General features: G+C 40.1%; 1 protein-coding gene across 2 annotated transcripts in view; it reads left to right on the top strand.

The window, feature by feature from the left end:
* Positions 1–12,843: 12,843 nt before the first annotated feature.
* The window catches only part of tek (TEK tyrosine kinase, endothelial), a 59,040-nt gene continuing 54,680 nt past the window's right edge, over positions 12,844–17,203 (top strand). For both annotated transcript variants that reach the window (XM_060913431.1, XM_060913430.1), the window contains exon 1: positions 12,844–13,122. In XM_060913431.1, coding sequence (XP_060769414.1) covers positions 13,026–13,122 — 97 coding nt within the window. In that variant the 5' untranslated portion in view covers positions 12,844–13,025. The remainder of the gene's footprint in view (positions 13,123–17,203) is intronic.

Genomic DNA, 17,203 nt, shown 5'->3' with positions numbered 1-17,203 from the left:
TGATGTTAAAAGTGGTAAATGTATCCCATAGGGGGCGCTATTGAGATGATTATTTGTTGATAGTTACTGAATCAGCCAGCAAAAACAGTGCAAAATATCGCGTGCTTTTCAACGCTGTTTCTACAAATCAGGCTTGTAGTACTTGAGTCCAGGACTCAGATTTGAGTCTGACTTGTGCCCTAATTTTAAGGACTTGTGACTCGACTTGGACTTGAGCACTGATGACTCGGACTTGGGCTCAGACTCCTGCATTAACTGCATTCTGACTTTATTTTTTTGTAACATGCCATAATAATTTGGAATAAGATATTTATATCTACATTAATTTTTGTAATAATTTCGTCTAAGAGTGTCACACCTGTATGCCTTGGCACGTGCATCAGATAGACTCTCGGACGCGCTCCGGACAGCGTGCACGCCAAGCAGACTCTCGCATGCGCACCGTAAATAACTCGCACCTGCACAGGATTAAGGCACAATCAATGCGCCGATATAAAAACTGTGAAAACACATTTACTTTGCGAAGTATTGAGTTATGTTGCTGACACATTACTGAACCCTATTTCCTTGTTTGGTTTCCTGATCCCTGATTTCCTGTTTCTCGTCTTTGATTCTGCCGAGTCTCCGATAGCCTGTTTGTGCCTCACTCGACCTATTGCCTGTTTCACCGTTTTATGATTTTGCCTGCCGTTCTGGATTGTTTATCGTCTTCACTTGTATTAATAAACACACCTTCTGCACTTACATCCGTCTCCCAACCATCTCTGACAGAATACTTCACACTCCCTGACAAAGAGAAGCACATTCACCTGTTCATACGTCACGTTCAGGAACAAACTAATGTTAATGGCGCTGAAACAGCCACCGTCAAATGGTGCAGTTGGAGTCTTGTTCTCGGACTTGAGATTTAGTGACTAGACCACAACACCACTACACATTCTGTAAACAGCGCACAAAAATCTGATACAAAAATCCCGTGGCGCGACACATATACATTACACATACGCTTGACATAGGAATGAATACAACTACAGAGAAAGAAAACATGTAAAAACACATGGCAACAACTCTTCAGTTCCAAACACCATCTTTCAGTACCCTTTTAGAAGCAGCTTTGAGTTCCGGTGACTCTTGGGAAAATGGTAGAAATAATAAACATTTTCATGTTTATTGTTAGGGACCTTTTTGGATAGATATTTTGTTCTCTGGGAGGTTATGACACACAGCTACATGCTCCATCTGTCACTAGCTTGTCCATTGAAACTTTGTGTAATTAGACCTAATGTGTATTCCAGTCCATAAAGAAACCAGACACAAACACAAACTCGTACACAGTCTAAGAGTTTGATAAATAGTGTATAAGGATGGCCAAAAGCATGTCAAGTTTTAGTGTCCTCCAGGTAACAACTGTACACACTGGCTTGGTTCCAGACAGCTGTGCGGCTTAAGTAGGACATGACGGAGGGAAAACTGAAGTGCACACACAAAAACACACCATACTATACACTTATACAGTGGGGCAAAAAAGTATTTAGTCAGCCACCAATTGTGCAAGTTCTCCCACTTAAAAAGATGAGAGAGGCCTGTAATTTTCATCATAGGTACACTTCAACTATGAGAGACAGAATGGGGGGAAAGAATCCAGGAAATCACATTGTAGGATTTTTAATGAATTAATTGGTAAATTCCTCGGTAAAATAAGTATTTGGTCACCTACAAACAAGCAAGATTTCTGGCTCTCACAGACCTGTAACTTCTTCTTTAAGAGGCTCCTCTGTCCTCCACTCGTTACCTGTATTAATGGCACCTGTTTGAACTCATTATCAGTATAAAAGACACCTGTCCACAACCTCAAACAGTCACACTCCAAACTCCACTATGGCCAAGACCAAAGAGCTGTCAAAGGACACCAGAAACAAAACTGTAGACCTGCACCAGGCTGGGAAGACTGAATCTACAATAGGTAAGCAGCTTGGTGTGAAGAAATCAACTGTGGGAGCAATTATTAGAAAATGGAAGACATACAAGATAATCTCCCTCAATCTGGGGCTCCACGCAAGATCTCACCCCATGGGGTCAAAATGATCACAAGAACGGTGAGCAAAAATCCCAGAACCACACGGGGGGACCTAGTGAATGACCTGCAGAGAGCTGGGACCAAAGTAACAAAGGGTACCATCAGTAACACACTACGCCGCCAGGGACTCAAATCCTGCAGTGCCAGACGTGTCCCCCTGCTTAAGCCAGTACATGTCCAGGCCCATCTGAAGTTTGCTAGAGAGCATTTGGATGATCCAGAAGAGGATTGGGAGAATGTCATATGGTCAGATGAAACCAAAATAGAACTTTTTGGTAAAAACTCAACTTGTTGTGTTTGGAGGAGAAAGAATGCTGAGTTGCATCCAAAGAACACCATACCTACTGTGAAGCATGGGGTGGAAACATCATGCTTTGGGGCTGTTTTTCTGAAAAGGGTACCAGGACGACTGATCCGTGTAAAGGAAAGAATGAATGGGGCCATGTATCGTGAGATTTTGAGTGAAAACCTCCTTCCATCAGCAAGGGCGTTGAAGATGAAACGTGGCTGGGTCTTTCAGCATGACAATGATCCCAAACACACCGCCCGGGCAACGAAGGAGTGGCTTCGTAAGAAGCATTTCAAGGTCCTGGAGTGGCCTGGCCAGTCTCCAGATCTCAACCCCATAGAAAGTCTTTGGAGTGAGTTGAAAGTCCGTGTTGCCCAGCGACAGCCCCAAAACATCACTGCTCTAGAGGAGATCTGCATGGAGGAATGGGCCAAAATACCAGCAACAGTGTGTGAAAACCTTGTGAAGACTTACAGAAAACGTTTGACCTCTGTCATTGCCAACAAAGGGTATAAACAAAGTATTGAGATGAACTTTTGTTATTGACCAAATACTTATTTTCCACCATAATTTGCAAATAAATTCTTTAAAAATCAGACAATGTGATTTTCTGGATTTTTTTTCTCATTTTGTCTCTCATAGTTGAGGTATACCTATGATGAAAATTACAGGCCTCTCTCATCTTTTTAAGTGGGAGAACTTGCACAATTGGTGACTGACTAAATACTTTTTTGCCCCACTGTACATACACTATACTGTCATTGGTAGTGTGAAGTCCTTTCGGACATTTCATTTATTTTCATTTAGAAGGAGGCAACTTAAATAGGCAGCTTATTTGTTTTCCATTTGGAATGTAGCTTCAACACAGCCGTCTCCTAAGGCTCCCCTTACAAAAAGGAAGTTTATTCAAGTGTGCTTCTAGTATACTTCTTTTAACCCTTTGGTGACTTACGCCTTGAAAATGGTTCCTCCAGGAACGATGACGTTTCAGTTGTCAAGACAACGGAAAAACTAAAATACAAGAGCATTTTGTTTTGTGCACAAGAGCATTGTGACGTATCTTTCTGTTTTTGTATTTTAGTTTTTCCGTTGTCTTGACAACTGAAACGTCATCGTTCCTGGAGGAACCATTTTCAAGGGGTCAGTCACCAAAGGGTTAAACTAAAAATAAGAGTATGCGTTCAGTTATCAGAGATATACTTAATAAAGTTATACATAAGTATACTTGGCAGCATGGTGGTGTAGTGGTTAGCATGGTCGCCTCATAGCAAGAACGTTTTGGGTTCGAACCCAGCAGCTGGTGAGGGCCTTTCTGCGTGGAGTTTGCATGTTGTCTGTGTGGGTTTCTTCTGGGTGCTCTGATTTTGCCCAAAGACGTGCAGTTAGATTAACGTAGGGCGGCCTTGGGCTGAAGTGCCCTTGAGCAAGGTACTTAATCCCTGACTGCTGCCCACTGCTCTGGGTGCATGTGTTCACTGCTTCAGATGGGTTAAATGCAGAGGATGAATTTCACTGTGCTTGAAGTGTGCATGTGACAAATAAAGGTTTCTTCTTCTGGCTTATACTGAAAAGTCTAGGTATATTAAATTTAAACTTTTGATCAAGATATACTTAATAAAAGTGTAATAAAGTATTAAAATATTTATGCCTTATGTTTAAGTGTACTTGCCCTGTAGTTGTGCTTATCCTTTTGATAGTAGCCTATAAAATACATCTTTTCACACATATTGGCTTCTTTGTGATATACGGCAGCATGTTTTAAATCCCCATCTTTTAAACCTACATGTACCATAAGTTTGTGGTCGGCTTTGGGGTGGAATCTTAAGGTACAAAACACTGAAGTTGTCTACTGGTAGTGTGCATGAGGTAAGGGTTAGGGCTAGAAAACCAATAGAAGCGTAATTGCAGTATACTTCAAAACTAAAAAGTGAACTAGATGTATATAACCAGTAACTAATAGTATATTTCCAATATGCTATAAAGTATACTTTTATAAACTAAAAAGTGGACTAGAAATGTGTAACGAGTAAACCGATAGTATATTTCCAGGATACTAGAAAGTATACTTTAGTAAACTAAAAAGTGGACAAGAAGTATAAAACCAGTAAACTCATAGTATATTTCCAGTATACTATGAAGTATGCTTTTGTAAACTAAAGAGTGGACTACAAGTATAGAACTAGTAAACTATTAGTATAGAAGTTTACTTGTCATATACTTGCAGTACAAAATAAAAAATACTAGTTGTATACTCAGCGTTTATTTCTCTTAAACTTAAAGTACTTTTTATAAACTAAAAGTGGGCCGATTTAGTCCCAAGCAGTATTAGATTAGTTTACTTACAAGTATACTGTAAGTACATTGATATCGGTATACTTGGTACACAAATGTATACTTAAGGAAATATACTTTAACTTAAGTATAATTGAAGTTATTTTGGATCGTCTTTTTGTATATGTTTGTTATTTTTATGATTTATTATTGCCAAATAAATCAAATCCTACTTTTTGATAAGGCTCCTTATTTTGGATAAGCTTTTATTAGCATTGTGTCTTTCAAGGTTAGAAAATGTGCAGTTTCCGAACATCAAAACGTTTCACTTATGATGCTACGACTCTGCTAGAACTGCTCTGATAGTGAAGGCTTATCCGTCCCCTCTTTAACTCTGCTCCTGGCTCAGAGCCCTCACTGGGTGTGATGGAGGCAGCAGAGAGGAACTCCACCCTGCACAATGCTGAGTGACTTAGTGTTCCCTCCACACCATCAGCCATGAAGAGAGGGCCTTGACCTCTGCACCACCCTGAGGAGGCTCTCCTTATCACATTTTCTTTTCGTACTCTCCCAACTCCACCCTAACTTTTCCCTATTTTTCGAGACTTCAACAAAATGATATTAATTGTAGGGGTGCCAATAATTCTGAAACCAGTGTTTTGCAATTAAACAAACAATTGCACTCACTTTATTTTTTAAAAAAAAGTTGAAATACATTTGTTTGAGCTCAAAATATGACTCGGTATTGATATTTTTCATTTTAGATACATATTTCCTTTTGCTCATTTCCTAAATGCTGCCAATATTTTTTAGTGTACACTAAAATAAGTGCCAGATTTTGAGCCATATCTCAACAACGTAGCATCATTCACAGATTTTCACGGTTGGCACTAAAATGGAAACCATCCATGAGAAAAACGTGTTAACACTGCTAATATTGCCACAGCTGCTATAATAACTGTGATTATTTCTCTAACATTCTCTCTCTCGCTCCATATCTTTCTTTCTCCCATATATAAGCTTACACACACACACACACACACACACAGAAAGGAAGAAACACAGACCGCTGTCTAAACACCAGTTCCTTAAACCTGTTCCGCTCACGAGTCAAAGGTCCATGAGAATATTTTTCCAACCGTGCTGAGAGAAGCCCGGGGCCGATCGTGAATGTAAATACATCCTAATGTTTCTCACTGCACTCACGCTGCCCTCCTCACAATCCATATCCAATCACCGCTTCACATAAACACAAACATATTTTTGCTAGTGGCTCGGATCAGGCATATTCTGGTAAGAAGTCTAAATTTGGTGATTGCTCAGATTAGTCTGATGTTTCCGGATGTTTCTGTTTCAGCCGGGATGTCCAGTGTTGGAGGATTTGAACACGTGGTTCAAGGTCATTGAAGCGCTAATAATGTCTGACTCTGAGACGCTGTGTGTGCAGTGAGTGAATAATTAAGTGAACACAAAGATCTAGGTATATACAGTGGTGCTTGAAAGTTTGCGAACCCTTCAGAATTTTCTATATTTCTGCATAAATATGATCGAAAACATCATCAGATTTTCACACAAGTCCTAAAAGTAGATAAAGAGAACCCAGTTAAACAAATGAGACAAAAATATTATACTTGGCCATTTATTTATTGAGGAAAATGATCCAATATTACATATCTGTGAGTGGCAAAAGTATGTGAACCTTTGCTTTCAGTATCTGGTGTGGACCCCCCGGCAGCAATAACTGCAATTAAACGTTTGCGGTAACTGTTGATCAGTCCTGCACACCGGCTTGGAGGAATTTTAGCCCGTTCCTCCGTACAGAACAGCTTCAACTTTGGGATGTTGGTGGGTTTCCTCACATGAACTGCTCACTTCAGGTCCTTCCACAACATTTCGATTGGATTAAGGTCAGGACTTTGACTTGGCCATTTCAAAACATTAACTTTATGCTTCTTTAACTATTCTTTGCTAGAATGACTTGTGTGCTTAGGGTCGTTATCTTGCTGCATGACCCACCTTCTCTTGAGATTCAGTTCATGGACAGATGTCCTGACATTTTAATTTAGAATTTGCTGGTATAATTCAGAATTCATTGTTCCATCAATGATGGCAAGCCGTCTTGGCCCAGAGTCAGCAAAACAGGCCCAAACCATGATACTACCACCACCATGTTTTACAGATGGGATAAGGTTCTTATGCTGGAATGCAGTGTTTTCCTTTCTCCAAACATAACACTTCTCATGTAAATCAAAAAGTTCTATTTTGTCTCATCCGTCCACAAAACATTTTTCCAGTAGCCTTCTGGCTTGTCCACGTGATCTTTAGCAAACTGCAGACAAGCAGCAATGTTCTTTTTGGAGAGCAGTGGCTTTCTCCTTGCAACCCTGCCATGCACACCATTGTTGTTCAGTGTTCTCCTGATGGTGGACTCATGAACATTAACATTAGCCAATATGAGAGAGGCATTCAGTTGCTTAGAAGTTACCCTGGGGTCCTTTGTGACCTTGCTGATTATTACACACCTTGCTCTTGGAGTGATCTTTGTTGGTCGACCACTCCTGGGGAGGGTAACAATAGTCTTGAATTTCCTCCATTTGTACACAATCTGTCTGACTGTGGATTGGTGGAGTCCAAACTCTTTAGAGATGGTTTTGTAACCTTTTCCAGCCTGATGAACATCAACAACGCTTTTTCTGAGGTCCTCAGAAATCTCCTTTGTTCATGCCATGATACACTTCCACAAACATGTGTTGTGAAGATCAGACTTTGATAGATCCCTGTTCTTTAAATAAAACAGGGTGCCCACTCACACCTGATTGTCATCCCATTGATTGAAAACACCTGACTCTAATTTCACCTTCAAATTAACTGCTAATCCTAGAGGTTCACATACTTTTGCCACTCACAGATATATAGTATTGCATCATTTTCCTCAATAAATAAATGACCAAGTATAATATTTTTGTCTCATTTGTTTAACTGGGTTCTCTTTATCTACTTTTAGCACTTGTGTGAAAATCTGATGATGTTTTAGGTCATATTTATGCAGAAATATAGAAAACTCTAAAGGGTTCACAAACTTTCAAGCACCACTGTAGGAGAAGTGTGAGCTGACTTTTCACTACCATCAGAGGAACGTCTTAAAATATTACGAGAAGAAAGAATCTGCACACCTGTACTCACTAGGAGAGCAGCACTATGATTAATGTTTACTGGGATTCAGAAAGAACCAACCTTATCAAAAAGAAGTATACTTAAGTAAAGTATATTTCCTTAAGTATACTTTTGTGTACCAATATCAATGTACTTACAGTATACTAAACTAATCTAATACTTATTGGGACTAAACCGGCCCACTTTTAGTTTATAAAAAGTATACTTTAAGTCTAAGAGAAGTAAACTCTGAGTATACAACTAGAATTTTTTATTTTGTACTGCAAGTATATGACAAGTAAACTTCTATACTAATAGTTTACTAGTTCTATACTTGTAGTCGACTCTTTAGGTTACAAAAGCATACTTCATAGTATACTGGAAATATACTATGAATTTACTTGAAATACGACTCGATTTCATGGAATAACTGTTAATTATTGTTTTCGCGGTCCGGTTTTCATCAAATCCTTCGCTCTGATTGGCTGGCGAGTGGGTCCGTATCCTACGATACGGACCCCAGTTATGGACCCCAGTTATGGACCTCTGGAGACTCGCTCATTCACAACAACAACAAACATAGTAGCATTTTTTGTCAACATTTATATTTTTTTTATAAGATTTATTTATAAGATTATCAAAAATCTTATAAATTTTTGCCAGCATTTCTCAGGAGAATAGCATTAATTTTACAGCATGGATAGCGATAACGACAGTCTTCACAGCGAAAGCGAGTTTTACTACCCTGAAGAAGAAGAAATAAATGAAAACATTTCAGGAGAAAGCTAAAAACCTGTGACTGTTGCTAACGCCGAGCAAAAACATGGCTGAATCCTGAATGACTCCTATTTGTATAAATAAGGGACTACATAGGCGGCAAAATGTAGTTTTTTTCCTGCCATGGAAGTGCACTTGTATACCGAGGAGGAAGCCATTTGCATTACAGCCGTGAATAAGGATTCAAAATGGTGGCTTGGCTCGGTTTTCCCTTTCGGAAGCTCTCGTTTTCTGTTAGAATTTGGTAAAGACAAAAATAAATATATTATTTACCAGTTTAAGGTCGGTCCATGTGGTGAAATACCGTGACCTCGGCCTTGAATACTGACCTCAGCCCAGAGGGCCTCGCTCAGTACTTTGAAGACCTCGGTCACGGTATTTCACCATACGGACCTCCCAGCTGGTAAATAACATATATATATTGTACCTTTAGAGGTACAGTGGCTTGTCACTGGGGCAGGACCCTCTAAGGTACTTATTTGTACCTTTTAGATACTGCTTGGGAACATATACGTACCTTTTTTTCCCAAAAAAAGGTACACATAGTTATTGTAAGGACCAATAATGAGCTCTAAGGGGTACATTAGTGTATATTTTACCTTGAGGGACAGAAATGGACTCCTACTGTACCCCTGTTTCTGACAGTGTAGGAAGTAGAGATTTACCTGGCGAAGACAGACGAGCGAACAATACACAGCGAAACATCGCAGTGTCATTATACAAAAAATCAGTACTCTTTGGACATCACTCGACCAATCAGACCAGAATTAGTGGACTGGAACTAATCATTGTAGAAAGAAACAATAACATACTACAATGAGTACATAAGTATAAAACTTGCAATCGTGTTTACTAGGTCGCATTTCTCAAGAATTTGGTAGATAATGCAGAGTTTACGGTAAAGTTGAATTTACTGAATTTACATTTTTGGTTTGCAAACCAGATGTACATAAAGGCATTTGAAAAATAATGTCAGACCAAGTCACAAAAACAATAAACGTCAGACGTGCTGTAAGGAAAATTCTTTCGGCCTGTAGTGAATAATTCAAACTCACACAAATGTGGAGTTACGAGGACGCATGGGAAAAGCTCGAGGCCATCTGTAGAAAAAAAATGTGTGTGTGTGCGTGTGTGTTATGTATGCAGTCTGCTACTAGTCTCTGAAGTGTGATGAATGTTACCACTGAAACAACTTTTCACAGAGAGTACACTTCAACAGAGTGAGGATTTATGCATGACTTAAGCAGTTTAAACTTCTTCTTATATGTACATTCAGGGTTTTAAAGGAATTACTTTTTTTTTTTTAAGTACACAATATTCCCTTATCCCATATAAAGGTCATCAGACAAGACTTTCGGTGCCTGCTGTTTGTTTCTCTAGCTTTTAACTGGTGATATGAGGCTAATGGAGATCATTAGTAATGAAAGTATCTCTTATTCAAAATCCTTTCCATAAATATCTGCCTCAATTCTACGCTGATGTTACACAGACTTGCTGATATGGCTCAGCGCGCATTACTGTCATCTATAAACATGAACAAATATTCACAGGACATGAAGTAAGACTTCAAAATAGAGAATATGAGGCTTATCTGTGTCTACTGAACCAAATTTGGGAATGCGTCTCTGGTAAAGACTTTTGGTGAGACAGACTTTCATTACATATTAGACACAACCCTGATTCCAAAAAAGTTGGAACGCTTTTGCATGTATGTAAAACATATATAAAAACAGAATGCAATGATTTGCAAATCCTTTTCGATGTATTTTGAATTGAATACAAAGACGATATTTTTAATGTTCAAACTGATCGACTTTATTGATTTTTGTAAACATACACTCATTTTGAATTTGACACCTGCAAGACATTCAAAAAAAAAAGTCAGGACAGGGGTGGGTTTACTATTGTGTTACATCACCTTTTCTTTTAACAACACTCACCTTTTCTTGTAGCATGGTGGTGTAGTAGTTAGCACTGTCGCCTCACAGGAGGAAGGTTCTGGGTTCAAGCCCAGCAGCTGACGGGGACCTTTCTGTGTGGAGTTTGCATGTTCTCCCCGTGTCTGCAGGAGTTTTCTCTGGATGCTCCAGTTTCCCTCACAATTCAGAGACATTTGGTTAGGCTAACATGGGGTGGCCTTGGGCTGAAGTGCCCTTGAGCAAGGCACCTAACCCCTAACTGCTCACTGGGTGCTGCAGTATAGCTGCCCACTGCTCTGGGTATGTATGTGTGTGTTCACTGCTTCAGATGGGTTAAATGCAGGGAGGAATTTCACTGTGCTTAAGTGTACATGTGATAAATAAAGTTGTTCTTCTTCTCAGTAAGCATTTGGGAACTGAGGACACTAATGCCGCTTTTCCACTACAAACGCGGCTGAGTCGGGCTGAGCCGTGCCGTGCTGAGATGGGCTGAGTCGGGCTGAGCGGGGCTGTTGGAGTTGCATTTCGACTACAACCGCGCTGAACCGTGCTGGCTGGAAGTGGGTGGACACATTGGGTGGAGTTAGCAAAAGTGGGTGGACGTCAGGTGATGTCGTTAAGCAGCGCAAACAGTGACATCAGTGATCTTTTAAGCGGTAGTCTCACGACCCGAATAGTAAACAATAAACATGGAGGACATGGAGTCGTTAGTGTTGCTGGTCTTGGTGCTGTGGCTTGTTGTCACCGACAACGCGGACAGATACTGGCAAGAGCGTATAGATGAGGCGAGGCGCATAAGGCTTCAGAAATTCTCGTAATTCGTAATTCTTCTTCTTCCGGGTTTGCGGTGTTTACAGATCCCAGCGCGCTCGCGGGGCGTGTGTGGGCATGTGAGGACACTCCTCCTCACCAATCAGTGCACAGGGGAGTGTCTGCTCACACCCCCAGCCTCACTCGGCTCGCTTTGGCTCGCTTCAGCCCTACTCCAAAACGGTGCGAGTTTTAGGGGCTAAGCAGGGCTGAAGCGAGCTGAGTCGTGCTGGTTTTTGGTAGTCGAAACGCGAGCCGTGTCGGGCTGAAGTGAGCTGAAGCGAGCTGAAGTGAGCTGAAAAAGGGTAGTGGAAAAGGGCCATAAATTGTATGATGTCGACCCAATGTGTCCACCCACTTCCAGCCAGCACGGTTCAGCGCGGTTGTAGTCGAAATGCAACCCCAACAGCCCCGCTCAGCCCGACTCAGCCCAACTCAGCACGGCACGGCTCAGCCCGACTCAGCCGCGTTTGTAGTGGAAAAGCGGCATAATTGCTGAAGTCTTGAAAGTGAAATTCTTTCGCATTCTTGCTTGGTATATGACTTCAGTTGCTCAACAGTCCGGGGTCTCTTTGATCCTATTTTGCACTTCATAATGCACCACACATTTTCAATGGGAGGCAGGCAGGCCAGTTTAGCACCTACACTCTTTTACTGTGAAGACATGCTGTTGTAGCAGAATGTGGTTTGGCATTGTCTTGAAGGAATAAGCAGGGACATTCTTGAAAAAGACATCATCTGGATGGCAGCATATGTTACTTCAAAACCTGTACGGGGTTGTACATTAGACTTCAGAACAAAGCTAAGAAAGCAAGAAATAGACAACAAAAATGTCATGACAGATCACATTAGGTGATCAATTGAGGTGAGTGAAAATTGTGTAAACCTCATATTTGCCTTCTGCAATAGAGCTATGACATTTCCTATGTTAAATATGACATTTCTCAAATGACATGACGGCTTCTCATCCAGGGATGAGTTTCTCATCATCTCATGTGTTGTATCCAGGGACCCCTTTAACTGTAAAATACACTCCCTTAAGTATAGAGATTTATTTCATGAACATGATTTAAAAATTTAAAATAATATTTGTTGGAAAGCCGTAGGACTTTCTCTTCCTGAACTTTCCACCTACAGAAAACATTAGGCCTGAGTTGACTTTGGTGCTTGGACCCCTACCAAATTAAAAAAAAAAAGTCATGAACACCATGGCCGTACTTCACAGACCCCGAAGGTCCCCAGAAAACCACTGAGCGGTGAGAGTAATGGAGTAAAAAAGTAATAGAAATCTGTTTCAGCAACATCTTTAGGTTTTTTATGAATAAATGCCACAAAAGTAAAGCCATTGATTTAAAGTCAGTCTATGTGATGTATGCCACACCTTTATTATGTTTGATGGCGTTGCTCCATTATGTCTCTCTGTGTCTCTCATTCTTTCTCTCTCCATTCCCTCCTCTATGGTAAGGTCAACATGGGGACCACTCCCTTCAGGGTTGAAGCAGGAGCTGCACCTCATTACAAGCAATTGTTCGGCCTGCCGCCTTTCCCATCTTCACTGGCGAGAGAGAGAGAGAGAGAGAGAGAGGAAACAGGAAAAAGGAACTTCTACTCCCTGTGCCTGGACAGAGCAGTGAGAGAAAGGGAGAGTTCTAGTGCTTCAGTCGTAGAGGAGGGATGTCTATGTTTCTTTTTGCTTCTCCCAGGGTCTCTGAGCTCTGAAACACTGTGGATGTGGACGCGTTACTTGTTCAGGCCCCTCAGCCGGGCAATTATGCCTCACCTGCCTGTCTCGGTCACTGTCTGTCTGCTGGGCTGCTTCCTTAAAGGTCAGTTACAATGTTTTTTTCTTTTATAAACCCTGGATTTATTTCCACCAAATGTCTATTTATTGATTTAAGCTTTGGGTGACTCACTCATGGTTTTCCTCATGTTTTGACTTTTCTTTTTGTTGTTTTGTCTGGTTTGAATTATTTTGTTTATGTATTAGTGACTTGTATAGTCTAGGAAGAGTACAGAAGAGATCTGATGTTTAATCATACAATTATAGTATAAGATCTGAGTCTACAGCTACATTTTCTAGCTGCATTGAGATCAACTTTATAGTCTGCGTGAAGCAGGGAAGCCAATTTAAGTGACTGCTTATTCAGGAAAATGTTTTATTAGTGCAGCCAGGGCAGTTTTATATACCAGCTACAGGTCAAACTGACATGACTTAATCACTCATTAGCATGAGCATTGGCAAATTTCAGGGATCAGACTTGGGACGGCTGATCATTTGTGCTGTGTGTGAAAGTCCATGCTGTGCTGTCGGAGATTTCTATCAGACCATTGTAGGAACTCATGGTCATAATTCTGTGGCACTGTATATGATAGGAATAGTTCTTTATTGCAGTCAGATGGTTGGGGTTGGAAGTCAATGGACTTTTCTAAAGAACATATGGAATCACCTAAGCCACATGTTTAACAGATGAAATTGCATCTTGGCCACTTTGCTCTAGTCTGTTCATTTTAAATTTGTATCACACTGCTTTGGTGCTAGTTGTCTAAAAGTCATGGGAAATCATTATTGATTCACAAACGAATCAGTAAACAGACGCAGCTCTATACTAGAAAATAAGTCGCACTTTTGAGTCAGTTGTGGCTTCACCATTTTTTCTTAGCAATTTTAAATCCTGCATACATGTCCTACTGAAGATTTTGTTGGACGCAACGTCCAAGAAAAACACAGCGTATTTTGCTGTAGTTTTCCTGAGCTATTCATAAGAAAGTCGAGAATAATGGGTTCTGATATTACGCTAGTGGAATGAACTATATTTTTATTGCTTCACTATCCATCTTCATAGAGCGATATTTGTAATTTAATTTGTAAACTAAATGAGTAAAACAAAACATGAGATAAATCACAACCCCTATTTTGGGAACCCCGACTTAATCGACATCGCCATCACCATGACTTTGATTTACTTTAAAAGATACGATTGTTTAGATTGAGCTACATTTTGGTAATAAAACAAATATCCAGTCATTAATTGTCTTTTCATGTTCCCTTTCCACCAATGATTATGTGGACTGATTAGCACACATGCTTTAGTTCCATAGTCTTATATCCATATTATCACCAACTCCTGCCAATATAATCAGCTTCAAATCTGGTCAAATCACCTTGCAGATGCTCTTTCAGAATACTGATCACATTCACGTCTGAAAGCCACTTGAGACAAAAGAAATATGGGGAAACCATGGCTTAATAGTTAGAGAAGCAGCTTTGGGACTAAAAGGTTGCTAGTTCGATTCCCTGGACTAGCAGGGATGGCTGAAGTGCCCTTGAATAAGGCATCTGATCCTCAGGCTGCCCTGGGTATGTTGTACGTGGCTCTGGATAAGAGCATCCGCTAAATGCTTGTAATGTAAAGTGCTTCTTTATATATTTTAAGGAAACGCTAACCATTAACTGATGCAGATTTCTTTTGAGATCACTTCAAACATTTTATCATTGTACGCAATGTTTTTGCATGTTGTATTCAATAGTTTTGCATAGCAGTTGGACATTTCACTTGGCTTTCCTAACTGCATCTAGCTATCTACTAGCTATGGTATATGCTTTGCTAGCAAGCCCATTGTGACAATAAATAGACCACAATATATAAGCAGCTGAAAGACGGGACACGCTAGTTAGGATAAAAAATGGCTTATGAAGTGGCGTCGAGCCAATCCACCAAAAATGACTGAGATACAGTATTATACAATTCTCTAAAAATAACGAAACGAACATTTCTAAGTATTCCTAATTGCGAAATTGAGCTGGTACATTGTTTCCTTCTTTCAGGCTTCTTGGAGAACTAGCTATCGTGTCGTTACTTCTACATTTCTTATATAAGATCCAGTGCTAGCTTCTCTTTCACTGAGAAACTGCTTTTCCCAGACTGTCCTTGTGAAAACCATTAATGTGTAAGTGAATGATTAAATTATCTACCATATCAAGGCAGATAACTCTTAATTCCTCTATAATTGGACATAGCGATAAGCACCAAAAACATGTGTTGATCATTTTGTGATAATTTCCCATGACTTTTAGACAATAACTAGCAGCTAGGCAAAGTATAACTGATTATTTAATGAGTTTCTGTCTCGGCCAGATGAATGGAGATTTAACGACCTGCTATGAACTACTGTGCTTTCACTGTTTCCTCCGTCATGAGCCAAACCGAAATCTTCATCCCTCTCTCTCTTTCTTCATGCTCTCTCACCCACGACATTTTGCTTCACACACCTGAGTTTCATAATGTCAGCTCTTTACTCCATTTTGGGCCAATAATAGCACAGAAACATGTTCGTAATATTGTTTGTAATATGGCATTAATAATTAACCCTTAAACAGTACTGTCGTTTGATAAATGATCATTTTGGTCAATCCCATTTTGTGTTTTGTCAATTGTCACTAGCGTAATTGGACCAGATATAGAGATTAATTACTATAAATAGAAATATAAATACAAATATATTGGCAAAACCGTGAAATTAGTCCTGAAATTAATCCTCGGTTGCTCGGCTGTTTTTCTAGTGAAAGGTTGAAAGTTCAAATTCCAGGACTGCCAGAAAGTAATTAATCCTTACTGCCTCATTTCTATTTTTTTTTTTGTTCTGTAATCGGAGTAAATGTAAATATGTTGTGTCTGAGCCTTTCAAATTGATGCACATTTACCATCCCACAGCTGTTCATGTTTGTAGTTTGTCTCATGTGGGCATCTAGCAACCACTAAAGTTGTCACTTGTCGGTGTGCCCTTATCAAAAAGAAGTATACTTCAAGTTCATTTTATTAAGTATACTTAAGTTAAAGTATATTTCCTTAAGTATACTTTTGTGTACCAAGTATATTGATATCAATGTACTTACAGTATACTTGTAAGTAAACGAATCTAATACTTATTGGGACTAAATCGGCCCACTTTTAGTTTATAAAAAGTGTACTTTAAGTCTAAGGGAAGTAAACTCTGAGTATACAACTAGTATTTTTTATTTTGTACTGCAAGTATACCACAAGTAAACTTCTATACTAATAGTTTACTAGTTCTATACTTGTAGTCCACTCTTTAGTTTACAAAAGCATACTTCATAGTATACTGGAAATATACTATGAGTTTACTTGTTTTATACTTCTAGTCCACTTTTTAGTTTACTAAAGTATACTTTCTAGTATACTGGAAATATACTATTGGTTTACTTGTTACACATTTCTAGTCCACTTTTTAGTTTATAAAAGTATACTTTATAGCATATTGGAAATATACTATTATGGCCCTTTTCCACTACCCTTTTTCAGCTCACTTCAGCTCGCTTCAGCTCACTTCAGCCCGACACGGCTCGCGTTTCGACTACCAAAAACCGGCACGACTCAGCTCGTTTCAGCCCTGCTTAGCCCCTAAAACTCGCACCGTTTTGGAGTGGGGCTGAAGCGAGCCAAACCGTGCTGACTGAGGTTGGGGGCGTGAGCAGACACTCCCCTGTGCACTGATTGGTGAGGAGGCGTGTCCTCACATGCCCACACACGCCCCGCGAGCGCGCTGGGATCTGTAAACACCGCAAACCCGGAAGGAGAAGAATTACGAGAATTTCTGAAGCCTTATGCGCCTCGCCTCATCTATACGCTCTTGCCAGTATCTGTCCGCGTTGTCGGTGACAACAAGCCACAGCACCAAGACCAGCAACACTAACGACTCCATGTCCTCCATGTTTATTGTTTACTATTCGGGTCGTGAGACTACCGCTTAAAAGCTCACTAAATCAGTGACATACAGAGCATCGTGGACGAGTTCGCGGAGCGCAAGGCTCGTCGTATACCCTTCAAATAATGCGCGCAGTAGGCTATTGATGTTTTTTTTATAAGCCATGTACAGTATGTCACCTAA

Source organism: Neoarius graeffei, chromosome 28, assembly GCF_027579695.1.
Source record: "Neoarius graeffei isolate fNeoGra1 chromosome 28, fNeoGra1.pri, whole genome shotgun sequence".
In the NCBI taxonomy this organism is placed as follows: domain Eukaryota; kingdom Metazoa; phylum Chordata; class Actinopteri; order Siluriformes; family Ariidae; genus Neoarius; species Neoarius graeffei.
This window is presented reverse-complemented; position numbering and strand designations above follow the sequence as displayed.